A 27,986-nucleotide genomic window follows, 5' to 3' on the forward strand; every position below is an offset into this window, starting at 1 on the left:
CCAGCTACCCTCCGAGGGGATCTTCTTATCCCATTGCTGGTGCGGGTTCTGCCCCTCCCCGCTGGCGTTTGTTTACTTTCTTTCCCTGGGTCTGTCCCCGGTGTAGACTGATCCTGGCTTGACTCTCTCCCCATCGTTCTAGCGACGGAGAACAGAGCTGGTTGAGCTGGACCCCCATAGGTCACCAACAAAAATGAAGGTAAGTGGAGTCAGCGCTGCTCTGAACCTTGTGCCCTGGACGCTGCCTGTCGTGAGGCTAGTGCTATGGAATGTCATTTTTTTTTTTTTGCTACTCAAAATTGATTTCTCTACTAGGCAGCGCCTTCTGAAAAGGAGGACGTGTTGAATGGGTGAAAAATGATCATTGTGTCTAAATGCAAAATGCAGTCAGCTCGGCTCCTCTCTGAGGCAGTTAGCACTTTGGAAAGGCTGCCTTTCCATTGTTGTCCATTGGGCTAGTATTTTTAAACACTTCCTGTGTTGGCAGCAACCTTTGCAGAAGTAAAGCTTTTGTCCTGCTTTGGTTCTTTAGGGGATTTTTTTGAAAATTTTATTTTTCCCCAGTGCCAGTGTGATTTTTCTAAGGAGAGAATATGTGGATTGTGTAAGGGAGGTACCATTTTTGCTGGGGATAAAGTGAAATTCTGTGGCTAAAATGTTTGAAGGTGAACCAAAACAAGTAGTTTTAGTTCAGTTGTTATAATAAATATTTTTAAATTTTTACCCAACCTAAAAAATATATATATATGTATATTCTGTAGGCAACTAATACTGCAAACATCATATGTGATGTTTAAAGGGAAAGGAGGGGATAGCAGTCTGTTGTGCTGTAACATTGAATGTTTCAGGTCACATATTTACTTGCTAAAAGTATTCCTCTTCAGTTTGCATTATTTGTAAATACACTAAGAGGTTCTTGATTCCTTAGTCATTTACTGTTTCAGTGTATTAAGCTGTGAAATACAGCATTTTTCCAAATTTTCTCTTGCTTTATCTCCTTAAAGTGAACTTTAATATTACTTTTTTAAAAGGTTACATATAACCTTTAATGTTACTTGGGAAAACTTACTGGAAAATGAAAATCATTTTCTACTTAAAAGTGTATCTCTTAAGCATGTACACTGTAACTTTTGCACTTGGCAATGTTGAATCAACTTGTATAGTACACTTAGCTTTTGGAAAAAAATAGGTAAAATGACATTGAGATAGCAATCATTCTGTTGTTGTCAAGATTAAAATAAATCATAGAATGAAATTTCTCACATCTTTCCATGTATCTTAGGGTCATTGGCTAAAAAAGTATGTATTTCTCAGTAAAGATATATACATATGCGTACACACACACACATATATATATACCCAAAAGAGTAGTGTGGTAAACTGGTATGGCTACAAGTGTTGAGCTATCAGTTCATATCTCTGCATTCATCAGACTTAACCTTTAAAATACAGCTTGTAGCCAATGATTTTTTTCAGATAATGCTCTCCTTACGAAAAGTTTGTCTTCATTATCTGTACCATATTCAAAAAGATGTTGCTTTTATGTAGCTATATTAATAAGCACTTAATTACATATTGTTGGTATTTTAATAGCATTATCTTTTCACTTGAAAACAAAATTTTCTGGAAGCCATAGTTGAGTAATTTAAAGTATTGAGACACTTAATATGATATATTTTTTGTTTTTTCTTCTTTATAGTTTCTTAAATGTAGCGTTGTTGAAACATTTTGTAACTGAAGAAAATTATTATATTTCCCTACAGATACTTTCCAGTTTCAATTTAAAATGTTTTATGTTTTCAGGATATAGTTTATAAAATAAAGGATTTTTAATAAAGTGTTTGCTTTGGGGTATTTTTTAAATTATCAATGATATTAATAAGCAAATAGTTTACCATTTTTATTACTTTAAACACAACCCTTTAATGAGACTTGAGGTTGGAACATGGGAAAATAGTAGTGAAATTCACATTTTATGTTCCTTTCATCAGGCGGCTGATGAGCCTGCCTACCTGACAGTGGGAACGGATGTAAGTGCCAAGTACCGAGGTGCCTTCTGTGAGGCAAAAATTAAGACTGTGAAAAGGCTGGTAAAAGTTAAGGTAATTTTGTTTTTCTCTTTATGTAACAGCTTTATTAACCCTAGAATGAAAAGTGTTGGGGAGGAGGGAGGCTGCAAATGAACATTTCATTTATTGAATTATTACTTAATGAACCATTACTTTGTGACAGCACTGTTATACATAAAACTAAAGAAAAAGCACATTAAGATTTGAGAAATAACTCAAAATAAGAAATTATTTCAAAGTGCTTCCATGAAAATACCATGTTTAAGATACTTTCTGTCACTTGGATCTTTCCTATTTGTGGTATTATGCTTACTTAGGCTATAATCTATTTTCTCCTTTTTCATAATGTTCATGTTGAGACGATTTCAAGTGATTAGCAATAATAATACAGTGGGAATTGTTTTTTTAAGACAGTATTAAAATGATTTAGGAAATTTATTTTTAAGATGCTTTTATGACCAAAAAGAAGTATACACATTATTCCTGTATAATATTTGGAAATAAAAAAATGTACCAAAAGATTAATGCCCAAAGCTTACTTCTCAGAAATACTACTATTAACATTTTTGTGTTTCCTTATAGTAATTTTCCTATATAAATGTTTTTAATAATCTTAGTTATAGTTCATTAATTCAGCAAACATTTATTAAGTGCCTGTAATATGCATTGACATTTGCTAACTGCTGGGCCTATAATGATGAAGGAGCACTCTAGCCTTCAAGGAGCTCACAGTTAATGAGAGAGACAATAAGCATAAATACAAGACGGTGTAATAAGTATTATAACAGAAGTAACCACAGGATGCTAAGAAAGCATAGATTAAAGACGTTGTTACAGTATTACCATACATGTATTGTTTTAAAAGTAATGTGAATTACTGTGAAAAAATATTTTTCAGGTACTCCTAAAACAGGACAATACTACACAGTTGGTTCAAGATGACCAAGTAAAGGGTCCTTTAAGAGTACGTATGTTCTACAGTTTAAAATCTGAAATGATGAATCATAAATTCATACAATAACTTCGTAAATTTTACATTTGTAGATACAGTTTTAAAATTTTATAAGAATGTTAATTAGAGAACAAAAAATACAAATGTGGTGTTATGTAGTTAGTATAAATTATATTACAATGGCTATGCCCTTAACTTAAGAATGTTAAACGTCTTACAGAAGGATAATTTTTAATATATATAAACATGAGTTTTCAGCCACATTTCATTTTGAATTCTTGGATTCAATGCTTCATTTTGTTTTTTACATTGTTGTCGTATACATTTAGCTTGCTAAATAATATACTGATACCATAAGTCTGAATCTTCTGTTATTCTTTCTAACATACCAAGTAAACTGTTGACTTAATAATTGAATTTAATGTAATCTTTGTTATATCGGAATACCACTTTGGTTAATGTCTGATATACAAAAGTCTGGAAGCTGAAAGAGGTCAACTAGTCCATCTCTCTCTCTCTCTCTCTAGTTAAGGGGTGGGGGAATGTCTGGCCCGAGAGATATTCCTCACGCATTTGGTCTGGCCCTGCCAAGGCAACTCCAGGCGGGACTAAAAATTCAATAAATCTGGGAGCTTTTTTCATAGCTAATTTTTAAGTTGATAATTTTGTATGGCCCATGAACGATGTTATAAATATCCAAATGGCCCTTGGCAGAAAAAAGGTTCCCCACCCCTGTTCTAGGTGAATATCTAAAATGTCCCTTAAATACAAATGCTGAATCAAATGTTTCTATGAAAGAAAATAGAAGCTATTGTTGCTTCGTCATACGGTTTTTCAGTTCTTAATATTTCAGTTTTTTTGAAGACAATGTGATACAGTACAGAAGCTCTGAAGTAACACGTGACTGGGTTCTCATTCTGTACTCTGCAAATTATTTTCTCTTTCTGAGTCACAATTTTCAATGTGTAAAATAGGGGTAATAATAGCTTCCTTACCTATGCCAAAGGGGGCTCAAATTGTATGATAAATATATGAACACTATAAGTGATAAAGATCTAAACCAGTGTAAGGTAGAATTATTCTAAGTATTATTATTCTTTTTCACCCAGATGGTGATTTTGTTTAAATTTGGTAATGAAATTTTGATTTTGTGTTTTAGGTAGGAGCTATTGTTGAAACAAGGACATCTGATGGATCCTTTCAGGAAGCTATTATCATCAAGTTGACAGATGCTAGTTGGTATACTGTGGGTAAGTAAAGTAATAATTTAATCCGTAGGATTTGATTTGGGGGTTGCATATACATCTATTTTGTGAAAACACTGAATTATTATGTTGGCAAAAAAATATGTATTCTTTCCTGTCAGTTATGTCTTACGGTAACTTGGATATTGTGGCAATTTCACCCAAGATTTATGGTTATTTTTGTTTTATAAGGAAAGTCAGTACAACTTAGCATTGTCAACAATCAGACTTTTTAAATTTTTCTGTAATTACAATTTGCAATCTTTTATTGTATTGCTACCTGTTTTATATAAGAGTAGTACAGATGTTACCATAGAATTACAGGCTAAAAAATTCTGACAAGAGTAGAGTCAAGCCTAGGTAATCATAGCATAATTTTTGAAATTTGATACAATGAGGGCAAGAAAGATACATGCATGCTAGCTTTGGCAGCACATATAGTAAAATTGGAATGATACAGAGAAGATTAGCATAGCATGACCCCTGTGCAAGAATGACACAAAAAAGAAAGAATGAATGGTATATACTACTAATGTAAATGCACTCTTAACTTTCCTTGCGTAATCTTATACTGGCTTTTAAAAACTTTCTGTAGTGAATAGCAACAAGTGTCATAACACAAGTAAATTAAAACCGAAGTGTAGTTACTTATATAGTTGCTGCCATTATGTTAATGAGAATATCAACAATTAACATTTCTAAATTTTTTCTCATTACTTTCTAACTATACAATCCTTTGGATAACATCCAATCCTTGGTTTTACAGTGAACATTTAGTGCATTGTTTGGTTTATATATCTTGGTATAAATAGTATAATGATAGTGTTGTGGTTTCCTTGTAGAAGGAAGAGAAATGGCCCTTAGGTTTACTTTTAGTTTAATTGATTTGTTGCTTTGGGTAAAAATTATTCATCTCCAGTTGATGTTCAAAGCTGTGAAGAACATGCTTTGGTTAAAAATTATACTCCCTGTTGCTTCTATTAGTAGTAGTAGTGATTTACTGAACATAACTACTATTTTGTAACCATTTTTATTCTTGGATTTCCTAGAAGTTGGTGTTGGTTCACAATGGTCTATTATTTCTGAACTACATATTTTTAGGAAGCTTAATTGTGGCTGTTGATAGTTGTTAGAGATTTAAAAACTAAGCTAATGTTAACCCTTAGAGAGTAAGTAAATACGGTTTTGCTATGTTAAATAAGGCAGTGATAAAAATTACAGGAGTTGATGTGCGCGGAATCGTTAAATTATATGATGCATGTTCAAATACTACTATCTCATTCTATTTGGTACCCAATATCAAGGTTGTATTCATAGTACTTGTATAGTTTTCTGATACAGTGTTCATGCTTCTGCAGAAGCTATGCTTTTCAGGTTTTCACATTCTTGGTTTCTGGACCCCAGAATAATCCTTCAGTTATGAATAGCAACCTCTATCCTTTACATGAAAAGAATTTTAGCATTTCTAAAAGCTAGTTGCTACTGAGCATTCTCTATGGTGATTTTCTACGATGGGTAATTACAGAAGAAATTGTATAATTCTTGTTCTCAAAGAGCTTAGAATTGTAATTACATATAATTCATGCATCACAATCATTAGTGTACATAAGAATCACTTGGCGCTTGTTTTGAAAAATGAGATTTGAGGACCCCAAGTTCTCTCCAATTTAGTAGATCCGGAGGTGACAACCCAAGAATCTTTTTTTTTTTATATGCACAATGGCTGAATCTAATGTAGCTTGTACACACTTAGGAAAACAAACCATACTTGGAGAAACGAGACTTATTCAGGAGAAAAAAAATATTTAAGATCTTTGCATCTGTGTAATGAAGAGAATGACCTAAAATATTTAAGGGTTAAGAGGCACTATTCCCTTAAGTATACTCAATATGGCACTCTGCTGTAAAGAATGTTTAGGTATTGAAGGACGGTAGACCACATTAGAAATGACTGGAGAATAATGAGCTTAAGAGAGGCAAAAGAAAAAGATCTCTTAAAGGTCATGAACTTTGTATATTTTTCTTTGATTGAGTGCCCACTACCTATTGGACTTAATTGCTGTTTTCTGACATTTTTCTTGATTTCTAGTTCATAAGGAAGTGTTGTATAGGTAAAAACAGAAAGTTATACAAAGTATGATCATTTTTCATGACTTTTTCTTAAGAGGTCTTAAAATTACGTCAGATTATTAAAAACGGAACAAAGCAGGATACTGTACTGCTGGTTTGGATCAAATATGAGTTATAACTGTTAGTGATCAAAAGTTAGCAATGAGTCAATGATAGTAGCTCCTTATGTAACATAGGTATTAATATTTCCTATTATAGCTGAATAATCAATTTTGAAAGAGATTATAGATCTTCTATAACTCAATTTTAAAAAATCTAATAATACTTTGCCTTGTAAGGTTGAACAATAATTAGCTCTGGCTCATGGATTTTTGTGTTTGTTTTTTGAGCCTTGGAAATAATTCCTCTTCCTATCATAAAACAGTGCTTCCTAGCGTAGTTTATTTATTTGGCCATTCTTTTCCTTGCATTAAAGAGAAGGAATCTGTAATGCGGGGAAGTGTGTTGTTATCTGTACAGTCATTTAAAGGTATCAAAATTTGGAATAGAATTCATACGTACGCTTGAATGTTGCCATTAACTCCTGGTAAATAAAACTGTCAATAAGACATTCTAAAACTGCTGCTCTTTTTGCCTTTTTGGAATATGAAAGTAACACATTGATTTGAAAAATAAGGGGGAAAATTGCCATTAAATTTAGCTATTTATATATAAAATGTACATATACATTATACACTAGGTTTTTTTTGTTTTGTTTTTAAATATATCTTTATTAACTTCAGAGAGAGAGAGATAGAAACATCAATGATGAGAGAGTCATTGATCGGCAGCCTCCTGCACGCCCCCGACTGGGGATCGAGCCCGCAACCCGGGCATGTGCCCTGACCAGGAATCGAACCCTGATCGCCTGGATCCTAGGTCGATGCTCAACCGCTGAGCCACGCCCGGCTGGGCTATATACTAGGTTTAACGTTGAAATCTGTTTGATTATTTATATATTTTCGTGACATTTTTTTAAGATTCTTAGTTTTTCCATGCCTTGTAGTTACCGTTCTGCACATCAGTTGTATCAGATCCCATGGAATTTCTACTTCAGATGAAACTGGTGAATGCACTGACATTGTTTTCGAATGTGCTGCAGGCTTATAAGGCTTTTAATTTAGTTAGAGTCTCATCTAACAAATGTTGTTATAACCATAATCAACCACAAAATATTTTCAAAACTAGGTGGTTATTCCACTGACTAGAAAATCATTAAGAAAAAAACCTACCAAACAAATCTATTCAATCCTGTGATAGGCTTTAACTCATTGTTTAAGTGGCCTTCCACGAGACTTAGAATTCCCATATTTTGTTAATATAATTAGACATTTGAATGTTAATTTCTCAAGTTTCTCTGTTCCTGAAGTTTTTTACCTTAGCTTTAGAGGCACTCAGCAGATGATTTTACGAATAGTAGAACTATTGATTTTACCTAGGGTATGCATCTATTTTTAATTTTAAAATTTTTACTCCATTATGTGAAATATTTTGTTAATCATAACTGTGATACACAGACATAATACTACTTATTTTTCCAAAGTCAGAATTCTTGACTTTGTTCCATGTTCATTTTATACCTCTGCTTCATGCTTATGTATTACGTGTTTTGATCCCCCTTAACTAAATTGTAGCTCACTGATTAACTTTCTGATTCTCAATTCCTTTATCTATAAAAGGAAGATAGTGATTCCTATCTTGCAGAGGCTGCTGTCACTATCAGGACATGGTAGAAATTTAATAAGTGATAGCCAATTATATAGTGGGTAAAGTTATTTACTGTTATTATCTTGCTATCCTCCAGCATCTAACAGTGTTATGATAACAGGTAGATCTTTTGTATTTAATAGTTAGATTAGATCCTGTTGCTTTTGTTTCTTTGAATTCTAACAGTTTAGGGTTAGGCTTTGTATATTTGTATGCATTGGCATTATTTTGCCTAGTATGATTAAAGTTAATCGAGAGAATCTCAGCTTTATCATTTTTCTCAAATTAGGTTTTAATATTTATGTGTAAATAATAACAGATACTACTTTTGTTATATCTATTCTATTTCACTCAGCGAATAGTCTATTTAAATGCTGTTTTTCACAAATGTAAGAAATTTCATAGAATTACTAAATCTTAATAGTCTTACATTTTTTCTCTTGGCATGCTGTAGTATTCATCTTCAATGAAAAGAAGCTGAGTTTACTAAATACACCAGTTAATCCACTTTTATCAAAATGCCAAAGTCACTCTTCAATTCTTATAAATTTTGTGTTCTTTTAAGTGATATATTAAAGTTATAGAGAAAACTTCTTGTAGATAGAACTTCAAAGTGTGATTATTTTAAAAACCAAGAATTAATTATATTAAATTGTTGAAATTTCTCAAAACCATTTTGACTTGGGCTGCCATTTATTATTGATAAAAAACTGGGGGAAAGATTTTGTTGCCTAAATTTGATCTTATTAATTGATCTTACTGTCTCATTTTCCTTCCTCACACCTCCACTTAAATGTGTGTGCATATGAGTATTTTTGTGTGTCCCCAGTGTCACCATCTTTGTATTGTAGGCATTAAGGAAAATTGGAACTTTTAAGATTTTATTCTTTAGTACACTTATGGACTTTAACAACTAATGTGAAGCATTATTTTAAATTTGGTAGGATAATTTTATGATTTTAAATTTTACAAAGAACAGTGGTTTATTTATTAGACTTGACACCACATTAATCAGAATTTTGATACAAATGTTTAGGGCACTGTTAATCAAGTATAGGTTAGTGATGTAATTGTTGAAAGGTGTTGTTTTATCCTGTCATTGTATCTGAGTCGGTCATTAATTTCTGCATCATTGACAGTGTATAAAACAGCTGCGTTTGTGGGATCATTATGGTTCTTTGAATAAGTGCTCCAGGAGCTGTTAATTGTCTCTGCATTGTCTCCTGCATGTAAGAGAGTCTAAGCTAGATGTCTTTTGTCTAACAAAAAGAACTGACTGAGGTAGATAAATATTGAAGAGTAGAGTGCTCTTATGTAATTAAGTTTCTAGTGTAAAAAATTAAGTTTGTGATTTGAAGGCAAAGTACTAATAAAACAACCCTTTTTAAAAAATGCAGGGCTGACCCTGGCCATGTAGCTAAGTTGGTTAGAGAGTCATCCTGATACGCCAAGGTTGCAGTTTCCATCTAAGGTCAGGGAACTTAAAAACAACAACAAATGAACTCATAAATAAGTAGAACATCAGTGTTTCTCTCTCTCCCTCTTTCCTCCTTCCCCTCTCTCTAAAATCAATAAAAAAAAATTTTTTATGCAAGATTGTGATTATATAGATAACAGTAAAATATCTAAGATATTATTAAATCAAGGTAATGCAAAACTTTCTTTTATTAACACTAACCTATTGTGTTAGAATGGAAAACATAGAATTATGAAAAGCAGGATTAAATCTTAAAATAATTATTTTTGTATATATATGTTTTCCTGTGTATATGTTATTTTCATAAGATGCACAGACATTTGTTGATATGTCTATACATTTTAAGTATCTGAGGTAAGGATTCCATCTTATATTTTATTTCTTCATAATGCTGGACAGTCAGGTGTCTTCTGAGAACATTTTATTTTTAATAAGCTCTGTAAATTTTAGATGTTAAAATCAGAGTACATTTCTGCAAAATTAAACCTATAAAATTATCAAAGTAATATAGCTAGTTATATGGTAAAGATTAGTTGTTAATTGTTAAATTTCTTACCCCCATTTCCTTGTAATATTTTCAAGTAGTTTTCAAGTAGTATGATTTTTAAAAATTACGGTTCAAGTAAAAACTTTTAAGAAAACTTCCATGTAATTTTGACTTATTTTTCAGAATTTTTAAAAAATTTCACCTTTCTGATGTTTTCCCCATTTCAACCTTTATGTCTAAACTTCTTACAGTCCCTTCTACCAAAAGAAAAAACTTGAGTCTTATGACTTTAGAATTTGCTATGGTAAGTTATCATACAAATAACTAGAAGCAGTAGGATAATCCAGCACCGTTATCAGAAGTCAGTTTCTTGAGGTTAGACATACTCCATTGATAACTTGAAAAAACCCCCATAACACTTTTTTTTTTGTAAACCAACTTTTTGCTCATTCTCTTAGGAGGAAAGGTATTTAATATCTCTCTTTTGACTATGCTGCAGTTGGGGACAGTTCCCTAACCTATTTGTTTGGTATCTATAGAATGAAAAATGTGCTATGTACATTTTAAAAGGTTTTGAAAAATAACTAACAAATTATGTTGCTTGCAAATATTAAGCCCTAAATAAATAGCAATAACAGCATTCTGTACAGTTGCATTTATATTTGTGGGCATAAATTTTCTCTCTTTTGTTTATTGTAGTGTTTGATGATGGTGATGAGAGGACGTTGAGACGCACCTCACTTTGCCTAAAAGGAGAGAGACATTTTGCTGAGAGTGAGGTAAGGTGACACAGACTTTTTGGGTTGAACAAAGGCTACTCATGTAGAGCAAAATATGACTCCATTTGTTTGTTTCTTATCTAGACACTTGACCAGCTTCCATTAACAAATCCAGAGCATTTTGGAACTCCAGTAATTGCAAAGAAGACAAACAGAGGAAGGAGGTCTTCTCTTCCTATGTGAGTGTTATCATATATCGTAACATTACAGTAATTATGGTAATGTTAAATGACTTTTCTAGAATGGCTAAATTTGTTTGGGTAATTTTTCTATAGCATCTTGTATTCTTACATTTGCCATGAGCCAACCTTGTTTTTATTTTTTCCCATTACTTTGTCCAATAATTATCATAACTTTCAAGGAGGTTATTTTTGTTTTGAGTTCTTTGCCAAATTCCATAATTGATACAATGGTTTTCCTATTTTGAGTGAGTATATTTTTTAACCTTTTTATTTCAAAAACATTTCAAACTTAAAATTTTTAATATATCTTTATTGTTGAAAGTATTATAGCTATCTTTTATTCCCCCATTGACCTCCCTCTACCCTGCACCTGCCCCCCACCCCAGGCACACCACATTGTTGCCTGTGTCCATAGGTCATGCATACATGCATATAAGTCCTTTGGGTACTCTTCCCCCCCCCAAACTTAAAATTTTAAAGAATATTACAATAAACTTTCATATACTCATCATCTAGATTCACTGATTGTTAACACTTTTGGCACATCATTTTAGAGTTTTTTAATTTAATAATAACTTTAATTGGCTGAACTCTTTAAGAGGAAGTTGCAGGCATCATGACCTTTTACCCCTAAATACTTTACTTGGGACAGAACAAGGACATTTTCCTGTAGAACCAAAGTATGATGATCAATTCAGAAAATTTAACCGTAATAAAATTCTATCTGCTAATATGTACTCCATATTTCAGATTCTGCCAGTTGCTCCAAAATAGCCTTTACAGCATCCCCTGATTCCAGGATGCAATCCAAGATCATGCATTGCATTTATTTTATCTGGTTCTTAAGTCTCCTTTAACCTGGAAAAGTTCCTCAGACTTTGTCTTTTCATGACATTGACATTATTGAAAAGTCCTTACTATGGGTTTTTCTTTTTTTTTTTTTAATATATCTTTATTGATTTCAGAGAGAGGAAGAGAGAGAGATAGAAACATCAATGATGAGAGAGTCATTGATCGGCTGCCTCCTGCATGCCCCCGACTGGGGATCGAACCCGCAACCCAGGCATGTGCCCTGACCGGGAATCGAACCCGGATCACCTGGATCCTAGGTCGATGCTCAACAGCTGAGCCACACCCGGCCGGGCAGGGTTTTTCTGATTGTTTGGTTATCCAGCTAGGTTATCTACGTAAACCCTCAGATGTGTTTTAATGAGATCTTTTCATAACTTGTTAGAAAATTATATTACCTGGCATCTGGCATACATAAAAAGTAGAATGGGAGTCTTTAAAAAGTGTATTTGGCATACAGTAAGTACTTTACAGTGACATAGTCTTTCCTGTCCCAGTGGTTTGGCAGGAGAGCCTAAGTCCACATCCTCAAAGTGTGCTCAGAGTTACCATGGACAGCTCAGGACTTCTTCTATGGGGCTGGGAAGTGTCCAGCTCTTCAGTTCCAATGAGAGTGAAAAGGCTACTATTCTGGGATAATCCTGATTAGAAATTGAATTGTATGTGTTACATTCACACCACTCGGACTATTCAAAATGGTTTATCTTAAGATCATGATAAAGTTATTCTGACTTTTAGGAATGAAGATGAAAAGGAAGAAGAAACTAGTGAAGAGGAAGATGAAGATAAACGTCGTCTCAATGATGAATTATTAGGAAAAGTTGTAGGTGTGGTATCTACTTCTGAGAAGACTGAATGGTATCCTGCTTTGGTAAGTAAGGTTTCTTTCCAGAGTTAATCACCATTTAACATATTTGTTTCACATGGATTTCTAAAAAATATTTAAAATATTTTGAAAGTATTACATAAATTTAATTTGGACTTTATTGCAAAATTGAGCAGTCATGCTCAGGTCCTCTATACTTCACTGTCTTCTTGTTATTTCCTTTCTTTAATTCTCTGTAACTGATCACTTATTGAGATTTTTCAATTTTTCCTTTAAAACATGTTAATGGTTTTTTTTTAGTCTGTTCTAATTACCACTTTAAACCTGATCTCTACAGTAACTTCCTCTAAGTTCCCTTGATTATTGCATTCTTATTTTTTTGCTAAATTTAGACTAATTTTCTAGAAGTAACTTTTTTAGAGATTTAATCATAATAATAGTCCCATTCATAAAAATAAAAAAAAAAACTTGATTGACTGCCTAATGAATCAGTTCTGCTTTCTGAAAGAAGTATTTGAGGCCATCCCTAGCTGTTGATTTGTTCCCATTCTTAGTGTAAGCTCTCTACTCAGGTTCTTTCTTAATTGCTCCCTCCATAAGACACTTCACTCCTCCAGGCATTTACCCTGCCTTAAATCATTAGTATTTGCTAAGGATCTGCAGTGAGCTCAGGTTTGTTCTAAGTTCCTTAGAAGAAAGAGAAGTATGAGACTTGTAATACATTGCCCTCAAGACACTTACTATACACATCTAAAAGAGGTTATATAGTAATTAAAAGTTGTATAGTAATTTAAAAATCTTTTGGTGCAGACCCCGGAGCAGGATGGAGTACTGGGGAAAGGAAAGGTATACTTGGGTTTTGGAAATGCGAGTCAGAAGATATGTTGGTAGAGAAAACTAATCTTTGCTTATTCAGGAAAGGAATGAGAAGAACGGATGGGCAAGAGATTTATTTCACAAGGAATCAATCAGGCTGGGTAATGCCCGTCTCCACTTTCCCCTCTTCCTGCTTCTCTCTTTATAGTATCTCTTAAGGTCCAGCTTAGGGCCTACCTTTTCTGCAATCTCCCCTACGCACTAACATAAATTGCCCTTCTTCTCTGAGTTTTGATAGCACTTATGTCTCTAATAGTAGTTTTGGCACAAAAATGTGTCCCAAATTACATTAGAATCCTTTGCAGAACTGAGGCCATTTTTTTAGGGTTCTTTGTGCATGTAAGTACATTACTCAGTTCCTGTTTAACAGATTTGCTGTGCATGGGAAACACCTGCGAATCCTTTGAATCACTCCCTGTACGCAGATAAGTAAATGCATTTGGGTTCAGAAAATTCAAGTCATAATTTGCTAAGAGATTTTTAAAAAATTATTTATTCAACAGATTTATCATTTGTCAGGCGATATACAAAATAAAAGATGAGTTAAACACCAGTCTACATTTGATGATTTTGTAGTCTAATGCAGAAAATAATCTAAGTGACTATAATATAAAATAGTATATGTTAAATATTATGACTTCTTGTCTGGAGAGGTGACATTTATTTAAAGGAAATCCAGAAAACCTTCATGAAGCAGGTACTTTTGAAATGCACCTTGAACGATTTAAAGTTAGTAAGCAGAGCTTTGCTAGAGGACTTACTTAGAGGTTACAAAGATAAGTAAAAAGCAGAAAAGCAAGAGGTTTATTCATGGAACTGTTTGATCTGGGAATCCATTTTGGCTAAATATTAGACGTGAGTAGGGGAATAATAGGAAATAAGATTGGGGAAGTAGCCCTGGCCGGCTGGTTCAGTTGCTTGGTGCACCTCCCATACACCAAAAGGTGGCGGGTTTGATCCCCAGTTGGGGCATGTGTGGGAGACAACCAATCGATGTTTCTTTCTCCCTCTCCCCCCTCTCCCTCCTCCCTGTTTCCTTCCTGCCCTTCCTCTCTCTCTAAAAATCAATAAAAACATCCTCGAGTGAGGATTAAATTAAAAAAAAAAAAAAAGATTGGGAAGATAACTTGGATATAAGGCAGAAGAGTCTTTAAGAGTTCCTCTAGGGAATTTGCGCATAATTCTGCATAGAATTTTGCAAAAGAGTGATGTTATTTGAGCTGCATGTAGGAATGTTAATGCGGCAGTGGTACGTTGGATGGATTGTTGTTGGAAAGACTGGAGGTGGCAGGAATCAATTTGAAGACCATTAGAGTGGTTCATAGGTGAGGTAATTAAGCTTTGGCTCTACCTACTCATTCTTTAAGACTTACTTTAAGCCTTTGCTGCCACACTTTTTCCTTCCCCAGGTTGGGTTGAATCTTCCTCCTTTGTGTTTTCATATTATCCTGAGCCTAGTGGTATCACTACTTACCTTCCATTGTGCTCTTTTTGTGTTCCTTTTTGTGTTTACCCTTTCATTATACTGTTAGCTCCTTGAGGGCAGACACAAACATACTGTTTTTTTTAATATTCACCTCTCGTTTATCTTTTTCTAAAATATGTTTTCACTTACTTATTTACTTTTCCTTTTTAGAGAGAAAGGAAGAGAGAGAAAGAAGCATCGATGTGCGAGAAACATCAATCATTTGCCTCCCTTATGTGCCCTCACCGGGGATTTAACCAGTGACCTTTTGGTGCATGGGACACCACTCACTGAACTGAGGCACACTGTCCAGGGCACAAATATATTATCAATTTAACAATTACAAGCACCTAACAAACATTTACTTTCATCTGATGTTAAAATAGCTGCTATGATTGCCAAGAATTTTTAATTATCTGGATATATGCTGTTTAATATGATAGCCATGACCCCTGTGTGGCTATTGAAGTTTAAATGTAACAGTTAAAATTAAATAGAATTAAAAATTCAATCTCTAAATTGCGCTAGCCACATTTCAAGTGCTCAGCCCCATGTAGTTCATTGCTACTGTATTGATCAGTGCAGATATAGAAGATTTTCATCATTGAACAAAGTTTTGTGGATGGTGCTAGATTGTAGCAGAGAAGCTAGTATTAGGGGTAATAATGAGCAGGTACTAATATTTTTAAAAATATTAAATTCTATAAAAAATATACAGAGACTATTTACTAATGTTAAGACATTATTTTTAAAATTAAGAAGTTAAAAAGTTCTTTACTCAGATTTCCTCAGATTTGAATTAATTACTAAAAATTGTACATTTCCTGGTAAGAAAGAGAACTTAGGTGGTTATTTCAAAATAGATCCTGATTCAAGTAATTTTTAAAAATTATAATATGCCTGCCTGGCTGGGCATGGCTCAGCGGCTGAGCATCGACCTAGGATGCAGGCGATCGGGATTTGATTCCTGGTCAGGGCACATGCCCGGGTTGTGGGCTCGGTCCCCGGTCGGGGGCGTGCAGGAGGCAGCCGATCAATGACTCTCTCATCATTGATGTTTCTGTCTCTCTCCCTCCCTCTCATTTCCTCTCTCTGAAATCAATAAAGATAAATATTTTTTAAAAAAATTATAATATACCAGATTGTACATTTTTGTACAATAACTGAGTAAGTCCTAATATTTTAAAGTGGTGGTCACATTATAATTTATATGTCATTAATTATTTATTTTATAATCTAATGACTGGATAAATAAAATACCTAGAAAACTATTATGCTTAAGAAAAATTATAAGGCTATCTTTGGTAAATAATTCATTAATAATAGAAGGTATTGATAATGAGGCTATTTTTTATAAAATATAATCCATTTGAGAATATATTCTTTATTTGAGCAAGGATAAATAGGAATTAATGTGTTCTTATTTTTTATTTTAGGTAATATCTCCCAGTTGTAATGATGACATCACAGTGAAAAAAGACCAGTGTTTAGTTCGATCATTTATTGATTCTAAATTGTGAGTAATGAATCACTTCATAGTGTTACCCTGGGAGGAAAAAATAGAATCACAGTGATAGAATCTTCCCAGCTCCAAGACTTTATTTTTAAAGTTTAGTCACTTTGTGAACTGAGTTTTTACTTAGTACGTTTTGACTTTTCGTAATGTATGTTATTTTATATTTAAAAACTATAAAAACTGAACAACAGTATGTGAGAATAATAGTAAACAGCTTTTTAAATAAAGCATGGTATTGATTTTATTAATTGTAAAAATTACATTTATCATATGTACTATTATATATTATGAACTATGAAATTTTCTTTGAATAAAATTTATATTACGAGAGTAATTATTTTGACTTTTTTCTGATTAAAAGTCAGATTTTTAGAAACTCTTCTTAATTTTTAACTTTGCTTTGTTTCCATAAAAGGATGAAAAAAAAAAAGATGTAAAATTTAAAAATATACATTTGAGTTATAAATGCTCTGAAAAATCTAGTGCCATAATATATCTTACAATGGTAAACATATTCTAATACTACCTTCGATTACATTTTTTTTTTACTGAACCGAGCAGTAAATGTAAGAAATATTAAAAATCAAAATAGACGTTTTCTATAAGGAAAACATCATGCTGATATAAACTACCTCATACTGTATATAGGAGAGTTGCATACATTGAAATATTACAAATGTGAGGCTCTCATTAATATACTGTGAGTATGTGAACCATCAGAATTAAGATACCAGCTTTGCCTGTATTATCTCCTATTCTTTATTAAGGATCTTTTTAAAATGTGCAAAATAATTGTGATTTTGAGGTTTATATTTTTCTGTGTGTTAACATGGACTATTTAAGTGATAATTTTTGTTTAATAATGGTTCCCTCCCTTTTATTCTCTGTAATTAGTTATTCTATAGCAAGAAAGGATATCAAGGAAGTAGACATACTCAATCTACCTGAATCTGAGCTCTCTGCTAAACCAGGTAAGATAAGGATGAATCAGTGCATTATGTCACGATGTGGCTCTAATGGGAAATAGTGACTAAAGCAAGGCTGATGATTCTCTGGTGCCATTTAACTATTTAGCATTGATACGCCTCTTATATGATGGCTATTTTTTTTTAATGGCTAGAAAGAACATTTGATTTACAATTTTTAAGTATAACATTACATGTTTTACCATTAAGATTTCTAACAGTATTTTCTAGAGTAATAAGAAACATTCATATGACATTGTAACTTTTGAAATATGTTCAGGTTTACTGTATTGTTTTATAAGTGACAGTTCAATTTGAAGCCAGATCTTCTGATTGAAGGTTTTATGCCTTTCTATTATTATGCTGCTGATTCCATAACAACTGCTGAAGTACGTTTTTAATCTTAGGGCTGCAGAAAGCAAGCATCTTCTTAAAAACTAGAGTTGTTCCTGATAATTGGAAAATGGATATAAGTGAAATCCTTGAGTCATCCAGCAGTGATGATGAAGATGGCCCAGCGGAAGAAAATGAGGAAGAGAAGGAAAAGGAGGCTAGCAAGGAAGAAGAAGAGGTGGTAGGTGAAATTCTGTTTGTAACATATGAAAAACATTGTAATACTCCAAAGCAAAAATTGTACCTTTGTATATTTTTCCGCTGTTTGAAGGCTCTGTGTTATTTGCTTCTGTCTTTCTCTACTTCACCTTGATTTGGGGAAGAGGGTGTGTGTGTGTTTGGCTTCTAGCTTAGTGTGTAAATCGGAGCTAATGTTTAGCTGATAAGAGGTTACAAAGAAGTTTCCAGGGTAATGAAGTGCAAACTTTTTTTTTTTTTTTAGTATCTTTCCCAAACAACCAAGGAGGAAAGAAATGTAACTTCTAGGTATATTATATGTGTTAACTCATTTGAATTTTTACCATGTGGAGTAACTGAGTGAGGAAAATGAGGGTCATAAAGTTAAGTAACTTTCCCAGGGTGGCACAGCTTAAACCTGGAGAACAAGGATTTGAATCTAGCTCTGGTCTGTCTGAAGTTCGAAAACATGACCTCTTTCAGACATTGCACAGTATCTCAAGGATAATGGGGATTTAAAAAATTATATACAAATTAAGAGAATATTTCTTTTGGCAGTTTGATAAATCATAGCAAAGATTTAGGTTGTATTTTTTTAAGTGCTGATGGTTTTCTTTGTGATATTACTATGTCATTTAGATATATTTATAATTGTAGGAAATCATTCATGGAATTCCACATAATTACGTGCATGAATGTTGTCTATTTATTCAGCAGTGTTTTGTCAAATGAGATAAATTGTCCAGTATATTTTTGGTTATTATGAGGTAAAGGGGTTTGGGGGCAGACAAAGAGAATGAGTTTACTGAAAAAGAAGACCTATTTGAGCATGAAAAATATTTGCTTGAAAAATGTGGAATACTTGTTCCTCTTTTACATATACAAATATGAATTTATAAAATAAAGTGAGTGTACTTGTATGTGATGAAGGGCATACAGCATTTCTGTCCTTTTACTTCCCCTGCAGTATTTGGTTTTTTGCACTCTGAAATCAGAATGGCGGTTCATACTTAGAGGCTGCCTACAGAGTTGCCATAGTAACGTGCTGTTGGTTTTAAGTGAGCATGCTCGGAAAGACAGGAAGGTTTAGCAGAGGCTTGGCAGGTTGCCAATGGAGGTTTGCCAGATGCTTTGAAATGGGCTGTCTTTCTTTTCCTTTCATGTAATGTCTGATTTTTATGTGGAAGAGAATGTAAGTAGTGCTGTATAACCCTGCGGATGCTATGCCCTAAGAGGGAAAGCAAATATTTGCAAGTCAGACTGAAAAATGTTCAGGCACTGTACTGATTAAGTAGAAGGGGAATCTAACCATATTGCATTTGAAAGAAAATGCAGCATATAGGTAAGATTTTTTTTATACTTAGTTACCATTTTGATTGCCAAAAATGAGGTTAAATAGGAATTTTAGGTATTGGTGATGTGGCTGATATGATAGAGCTCGTAACCAAGAGTAATTGTTTTTTGTAAAAGAGACAGTAGGAGTCTATTTTTAGAATATCAGGATGAAGGCTATTTTTCTGAAACAAAATAGATTTTGAAATGAAAATGATGAGACAGCTTGGCAGAATTCAGGATTTAAAGTCTAAATATCAAATGTGATTTTTGTATTTTATCTGTATTTATAGATTATATGTTTTCAGGATAAATAGGCCACATTTTCAGGGTGTGAACTGTTGGAGTCTGGTTTTGATTTTTTTTTCTAAATTAACATTAGTTTAGGATCTTATATAGCCAAATACTGAAAAAAGATTAGCCTATTTTGCTAATACTTTTAATTGGTATCCCTTTCAGAATGCATTTTCTCTACTCCCCAGCCCCCAAAAAAACCCTGAAATTTTAAACAAAGAGGGGAAAAAGAGCTGTGTAGTAAGATTGGAGATGATGGCTATAAAATAGTAAATAGTGCTCTTATTACAGCTATTAATTTCATAAAAATCATAATGTTTTATTCAAGTTATGAGTACACATTAGTAAAAAAGAACGAAGAGCAGAGGCAAGCTCTGTTACCTATTGTTTGCAGGTAATAAGTAAAATTTAAAAAGGTAAGGACTTTTGTAAGGCTAGCATCTTCTTATAATGTATTATTTAAATTATGAACCTGTTAAAATTAAGTGAACCAGGATGCTTTATGTGTACTAAAAAATAAAAGCAAAATTACAAAATGCAGGCACTGATTTATATGATTATTTTAAATTATTTTTCAAATGGTCATTTTCATAACATACTTGATTGAATTCCTTGATAGAAACGAATTCCTCTTTTTCTCTAGCCATACAGGTAGATTTTGTTGTGAGATTTTGGTTGCTTTAGAAAAAAATATCAGCTGCAGTTTTTGCTCTTGAATTTAAGATTTAGTTGCTGAATCATTCTAACTTGTCTTGAACAGTTATTTTAAAACAATTAATACATTGATAAACTGAAAAGCAGGTGAATCTTTATATAGCAAAGGAAAAAAAAATGGGTATAGTATAAAATGAATTAAAATCTGATAATCCAAGGCCTACCTGGCTTAGTCATTACATAGGCCTTTACTACATAAGTGAGGTTAAGCTGTTGTATTACATTACAGATCATATTTTTCCTGAAATGTAATTATGCCATGCTTTTCGTGAAGATTTAATATTGCTTTACAATGATCAAAAAGGTCTTTTATGACATTCTGTAAACCACTATAACAATACTTCAGCCTCTCGTTTGGTGTTTGTAAATTTTATGCAGCAGAATCATACAAGTGTTAGATACTTCTGCAGTGTTAGTGGGCAGTGGGCATTGTTTTTATATTTGATGCTTTGAGTATTGTAATATAGCCTTGATAAGGAGATTTGAGATTCCATGGCTTTACCATGGAGACGCATCTTTTTACTTAAAGTTATTTGAATTCCTAAGCATTGGTAGTTTAGGATTCGAGTACGAGAAATATATTTCGTACTATTACTGGGTGGGAAAAAACTTGAGAGTCTGACAGGAATTAGATCCTATCTTTCTTGATGGCTTTAAATTTTAACTCACTGGTAAATGGAGAATATTTTTGTGGGTATTACTTAAATGTCTTAAGAAAATTTTATATTAGAAAAGATATTACTGAATTTCCTTTTGAGCTTTGAAATTGGTTGAAAGTCCATGTAAACACAAGTAGTGATGTCAATTATTCATTTACTCTCCTGACTCACATTCACTTTGGATGAATGCAGGAGAGTTTTCTGAGGATAAAATAAATAGGTGATTGTTTAGAAGACTAAATATCAGAGGGGAATTTGACCAGTTTTAAGCTTTTTTATCTTTTTGGTTTGCTAGGTAGGCTTATGTGTTGGGCCCTTTCAAAAATCTCTTCTGATTTCATATTTAGTAATGAAAATTAGAATTTAGTGACTTGTTGTAACTAATGTTTATTTTTGTTTAGAAGTACCCATTTCTCCAACCTTTGAATTTTCTAGAGTTCACTGATACATTTAATGCCTAGAATTACATTCCACTATTATAAAATCATAATTGCTTGAATTTTTTTATTCATGGAAACCTGAAAGTACTCCAGTGTTCTCAATTTATTCTTGGAGACTAAATGATTTTTAAAGTAAGATTGTTTATTTAATCCTCACAACAGGATTTTTTATGACTGAGAAAACTGAGGCTTAGGAAGATGACAGAAGTTTTCACAGAGTTTTAAGAATATTTTCTCTCTTCCTTTAAACTTAAGGTCTATGAAAGCAGTGGTTGTTAGTTTTGGTTTTTCCTTTTTCCACCGGTATAAATATACACCATCTAGTAACACAGAGCTTGGCACAGAGTAAACCTTCATTAAATAGTTTCTGAATAAATGAATGAATGTGGGCTACAGAATTATTCTAGCAAATTTCTATTTGAAACAGTGATGGAAGATTTGTTGTAAGGTTCCAGAAAGTTCACTTTGGAAGGAAACATGAGATAGGTATCTCATAATCGATTTTTTTTTAATCCTTACCCAAGGATATGTTTATTGATTTTGAGAGAGAGAGCGCACATGAAGGTGAGAGAAAAGCATCAATCAGCTTCCTCCTGTATGCGCCCCAACCGGGGATGAAACCCACAACCTTTTTGTTGTATGAGTTGACACTCCAACCAACTGAGCTACCCAGCCCAGGGCCATGATCAGTTTTTATCAGGCAGTACACTCTGTAAGCAATCTTATTTCCTTATCTAATGTTGTAAGTTTATAAATTAATTCTTTTTGGCTTAAGCTAGTTTGGGGTAGGTTTCTGTCACTTGCAGTGAGAGTTCTTGACTAATAATACTCCTTCATATCTTGCCCTCACTTACTTCAGGCATCTTTTGAATAATCTTTCCCCTTCCTACTCTCTCCATCTTTAATCCATTATCCATAGACATCTTCCTAAAACATAAGTGGTTTGTGCTGTAAACCCTTCAGTGGCTTTCAGCACATCGCCAGGATGAGGCTTAGGTCTTTTATCTCAGCTCTTTGTGAGTCTGGCCCTTCATGAGGTGATGCACGCCCACCTTTTATTCTCTCCTCCCCTCTTCTCCAGCAATGTGGAGCTTCCTGTAGCTTCCCCTCGCCGCCTCTTAGATGTTGCTCAGAAGTTGCTTGTTGTCAGGTATATAACATTGAGTATCACCTTTGTGCTGCCCATTTTCTTTATTCATATTAAATATAATAGGAAAATAAATTGAAAGTTTAAAAAACTCAGGAAAAAAACCCACAATAGATAAGACTGAAAGGACCCAACAGACTATGTCAGAACAAAGAGCGATCTGCCTGAATTACAGTGATTGAGTATGACTTATAAATGTTATATGCATTAACCTTAGTAAATTCTGTTATTTATTTCACAGTTTTAAAAAAATCAGTGAGGCTACTTAATATGCTTCAAATTTAAAATTGTATGCAAAAAAAGCATAAGCAGCTACTGATACTGCTGCTGCTTTTACTTTAGTCTTCCAGCCCATAGGTGCCCTCAGAGCTGCTGTTGTACTTTTTGCCGTGTTTAGCTCCCCACAGTGGAGCTTTCAGGGTGCTGTCTTAATACCCTCACTTCCCCACCAGAGGGATCTGCCCACTTCAGAGGACTCCAAGCTCAGCCTCTTTTTTTAAAGTAGTGGGGCATGAGAGATCAAGGATTTTAAGAACTGAGGAGTTGAGAGAATGTGTGGCGGAGTTCCAGGGGTAGAGTGAGAAGGGGAGCCAGTAGAGAGGGCCAGATGAGGTGCTGTAAGCACCAGCATGAAGGGTAAACAAAGCTGCTGTTATCCAAAATAACATTAATTCATAATTCACAAAAACAGTAATTTTGGTATTGAAAAATAGGCATGGTGTACTGGAATACAAAAAAAAAACCCACAAAAAAACACACAACAACAACAACAAAAAAAGGAGGAGGGTGTTGTATAATCGATAACTTATTAAGGATACCAGTAGGGGTTCGTGAGAGCTGAGATACCGGTATCATCAACAAAAGATATGTACTTCACATACAGTACGCAGCACAGGGAAACCACAATGATCAAATTCAGTTACACCCTTCCCCACTTTCAAAATGTCAGGCTTTGTGGTTTTAATCTGTTATATGCAAAGAAACTACTGACCCGCTCATTAAAACTGTGTATAAGTTATATCAGTCCGAGGGGCTTTGTGTAAAGTGTATCGTCTTTTACTGGCATATTTTGACAATTTGGACACTTTCTGTTCACCTTCCTAATTGTGTTCTGGAGAGTAGAGTTGCTGGGTAAGTAAGTTAATAGCTCAGCAAAAACAAGGTCTTCTTTTATTAAAAAGTAGCAAAATGTATTCATCTTCCATCCCAAGGAAGTGCGGAAAGCCCATTCACTAGAATGTGTGCCCCTTCGGAGTGAAGAATCATTCATTTTTGTCATTAATGTAGTTGGGGACAGAATGAGGTAAATACTAGCAAGTGATTATGCCACAACCACCTGCGACTTAAGAGCATCCTCAGCTGTTATTTTTTCTGTCTGTTCTCTGACTCCTGTTGCATTTATATTATCATTAATGTTAGTCGTGAAACTCAATGAATGTGGAACAGTTGAAGAAAATCTCCTAATTCATTTTCACTGTCACATTCCTTCACATAATAATAGTGTCTAACCTAAATGCCAGTCATCGGTGATAAAATTGTGAGTAAAGCAGGCATGTTTGTAGCATCATAGAACTTACCAAGCATTTCCAATGTGTTGGAACTTTGAGGACTACAAATATGAGCAATTTAATTAACTTAGACTTAAACTAAAAATGTATATATATCAGCATTAACTCCTCTCTCTCTTTTTCTTCCGGGGAGGGTCATCTTTCTGTCATCAGTTGGCAAGACTAATTCAGGCATTGATCCTTCTTGTGGACTACTGTAATAGCTTTTCTTTCCCTTCTAGTCCATCAAACTGGTTCCTGGCAGAGAACTTTTGAAAACACAAAGCTGACCTAATTCCTCTTTAGCTCTCTCAGACCCACAGCTACCTGGAGTATCCAGTTCTGATTTTCTAGCATATCAACACAAAGTCTTTTCCTGATCACAGTCTGCCTTTGCCAGCCTCGTGTTCATGCTGTTTGCTTCTAGCTCCTGGGCTGTCTGTTCTTTGAATTTGGAGCTTTCCCTAATGTTACCACTGTCAGTCCATCCCCAGTAGAACCATTCATCCCCTCTGGTATTATTTTACAACACCTATCACATTGTGTTGAATTGACTTGTTTTACATTTTGACACCCCCTACCAAACTCAGAGGGGCAAAAGTAGAAGGTAACACGTTTTCTCATTTAATCACAGTACTTTTTCTTAGTCCCTGACTCATGGTAACCATCAATAGATGTTTGAACTGAATTTGAAGATATAGTTTCCAAAGTTAGAAATGTCATAATCTTGTAGTGTAGATAAATAGATACACAGCTATTATACTGATGCCAACTAAAATTGTACATTTCCTGGAGCGATGATTATGACTGCGCCTCTTCTATCTCCTTAACCCCCTTCCCTGCCATTTTACTGGGAGCATAATTACTCTTCACATGCTTGACTAAATGAAGGGAGGAAGGCTCATCGGCAGTCTAGTGGACTCTACCTCCCATTATTACAACTCTCTCCCACTCTAAAACCCCTGAGGGATGCAACATCTTCTAGCTGTCAATGAGGAGGGTGTGAAGATACCATGAACAGAGAAAGTGCCATGTGATAGCAAATACGAGCCCCCAAACAAAAGGCACGAAGGCGAATTCTTCTAGTTGAAGACATTTCCTCCCATATACTGTCTACTCCAAGGTGACTAACAACACAGCTTGTTCAAAAACGGATTGTGAAGAATTGCTAATTGTAAGATTAAGCAATTTTAATTTTTGCAAAGACCATCAGGTAAATTTAAAACTTTGTTTATGGCCTTGTCTTTGTGTATGGAAAGTAAATTTCACCTCAAGCAGCATTTGCACCTAAACTTAAAATTTTATGGCCATGGTTTCTTATGGAATACAATCTTGGACGTCGACATCCACTGATTTTTAAGTCATATATATGTATTTAAATCACCAATTTTTATCTGTAAAAGTATATTCTTAATCACTAAGAATTTATCAAATGGTTGATACAACCTTAATAAATACCTAATCTATAATTGTTGGCCTCATTTTGCTTGTTTTGGAGGAAACTTTGATTTTAAATCAGTGCCTTTTTTAAATAAGTGCTTTTACATATATTGGATAAGATGGTCTTATTTGAATTTTGTTTGATCATAAATACTGGAAATGAGTTGTTAGCCTGAGGGGAGAATATTGTGCTTATGAGGGCCATGCAAAGCATAGAGCCAGCGTGGTATGGGGTGTTTTTGTTTTTCTCCCCTGTACTGCAAGTCCTGAAAATTAATAGCTGAAATGATTCCTGGGCTGCTAGATTACTTTTCTTCTTGAGTTAACTCATTGGTAGGTTTTTTGGGGGTTTTTTTCAGTTACAGTTAACATTCAGTATTATTGTGTATTAGTTTCAGATGTACAGCAAAGTGTTAGACAAGGTGTGGTGGCCCCCCGTCTCCTCCCCCGCAATAGGCAGTTGTTCTAATAACCTTGCAAAAGCAAGGCATTTTAACTCATGTGGGGAAAAAGACTGTCATTTCTCTCTCTCCTTTTTTTGGTATAAGTGTTTATTTTTTAAAATTTATTCTTCACCCGGCTGGGTGTGGCTCAGCGATTGAGTGTCGACCTAGGATCCAGGCTATTGGGGTTTGATTCCCGGTCAGGGCACATGCCTGGGTTGCAGGCTCGGTCCCCAGTTAGGGGTGTGCAGGAGGCAGCCGATCAATGACTCTCTCATCATTGATGCTTCTATCTCTCTCTCCCCCTCTCCTTGCCTTTCTCTGAAATCAATAAAGATATATTTAAAGAAAAAATTATTTTTCAATTATAGTTGACATACAATATTATATTAAAAACTACCATCTGTTGATTTGAGCATTTAGTAATGACCCCTGTTAACTTTGTTAATTGCTAATTTTTGAGGCTTAGTAGAACTTTGGCTTAAGTTTCTTTATATTTGATAAAACAAAGTACTCCAGTTTTATAAATCATTCTGAATAAATTTTAAATAAGAATTTTCCCAAATACTAGTTTATAAGTAGCCTATCAGAAAAGGGAATATTTTATTCGAACCTATAACCAGTTTCTTTGATTAGAGCCAAAAACCTTAGCTGTATAAGAAGAAATTATTAGGTTTATATAATTGGTAAAAAGTAACACTTAAATAGGTATTTGTAGGAATAGTTGCTTTTACATGACTGTTTCTGTTAGTTCCCCCACTCCCAAATAAATTAGTAATTAATTAGCTAGTTTTCTTTCCTAAGAAAATTTAAATTGTCTTATTTTCAGGGATTGCAAAGTCAACTACAGACACCAGGCAAATTAGAAAAGCAGGCTAATGTGTTAAAAGGGGATGATAGGGTCTGGGACAAAACAGAATTTGTTTCACTCATTTAAAGGCATTTAAATTTTTTTTTAAATCCTCTTTCAAGGATATGTTTTTATTGATTTTGGAGAGAGAGGAAGGGAGGGAGAGAGAGAAAAGCATCTATCGTTTGCCTTCCGTATGCGCCCTGACTGGGGATCAAGCCCTTGACCTTTTGGTGCACAGAACACTGCTCCAACCAACTGAGCAACCCAGCTGGGGCAAGGCATTTAAATTTTTTAAAAATATTATGCTATCTAAACAAAAAGTCTTTGCCGGGTGACCTTGCAACCTTTGGTTTATAGTCATTCAACAATAACATTTTAATGTTCGTATGAGGATTATTTTGATAATAAATACATTTGTAATTACTGTGCTTATCTATCAAAATATGTGTACAGGCCACATGTTAATTTAATGGATTTAAAAAAACAACAAGTGAAGTGAAAACACTCTCACCCATTCCTGATCCTTCTTCTCATGGTTAATCTTAGTCCTTATGGTGATACTCAAGGGTGGAGTTAGAGTGATAAGTGGCGTGAAGGGTAGAGATTTGTATATTTTGGCAGTTGCGTCAAATCAGCGCTATCAAAATATGACTTAAAATCTGGCAGTGTAGGATTTTGAGGAAATTCATATTTTCCAGCTTCATTAACAGTGTATCCCCTTATATTGAGTTCACAAAACAAAACAAAAAAGACAATGTATCTCATCCTATTCATTGTTTTACATATTTGTATATTTTACCTTTACAGCCTGAGGAAGAACTTGATCCTGAAGAGAGGGACAACTTCCTCCAACAGCTTTATAAGTTTATGGAAGACAGAGGTACTTTCATGCTCATTAATTAAAAGTATTCATTTATTTTACAGTTTTAGATTCTAGGTTCATACATTGTTTTTTTTAGAATCATGAGTATATAGATTTGAATTTAAAGTAAAACTTAAGAATCAGTTATACCTGACAATAATTAAGTACTTGGAATAAAAACA

The 27,986-nt window shown here is 33.9% G+C and overlaps 1 protein-coding gene across 3 annotated transcripts in view; it reads left to right on the top strand.

Moving 5' to 3' along the window:
* Positions 1-27,986, top strand: part of ARID4A (AT-rich interaction domain 4A) — a 55,161-nt gene that overhangs the window by 1,119 nt on the left and 26,056 nt on the right. For all 3 annotated transcript variants that reach the window (XM_081129619.1, XM_081129621.1, XM_081129620.1), the window contains exons 2-12: positions 143-199; positions 1,992-2,102; positions 2,968-3,033; positions 4,181-4,271; positions 10,745-10,824; positions 10,909-11,003; positions 12,594-12,726; positions 16,459-16,538; positions 17,433-17,509; positions 17,911-18,077; positions 27,750-27,822. In XM_081129619.1, the coding sequence (XP_080985745.1) occupies positions 194-199; positions 1,992-2,102; positions 2,968-3,033; positions 4,181-4,271; positions 10,745-10,824; positions 10,909-11,003; positions 12,594-12,726; positions 16,459-16,538; positions 17,433-17,509; positions 17,911-18,077; positions 27,750-27,822 (979 nt within the window). In that variant the 5' untranslated portion in view covers positions 143-193. The remainder of the gene's footprint in view (positions 1-142; positions 200-1,991; positions 2,103-2,967; positions 3,034-4,180; positions 4,272-10,744; positions 10,825-10,908; positions 11,004-12,593; positions 12,727-16,458; positions 16,539-17,432; positions 17,510-17,910; positions 18,078-27,749; positions 27,823-27,986) is intronic.

This window comes from Miniopterus schreibersii (genome assembly GCF_964146895.1).
Source record: "Miniopterus schreibersii genome assembly, chromosome: 1".
NCBI classification, from domain to species: domain Eukaryota; kingdom Metazoa; phylum Chordata; class Mammalia; order Chiroptera; family Miniopteridae; genus Miniopterus; species Miniopterus schreibersii.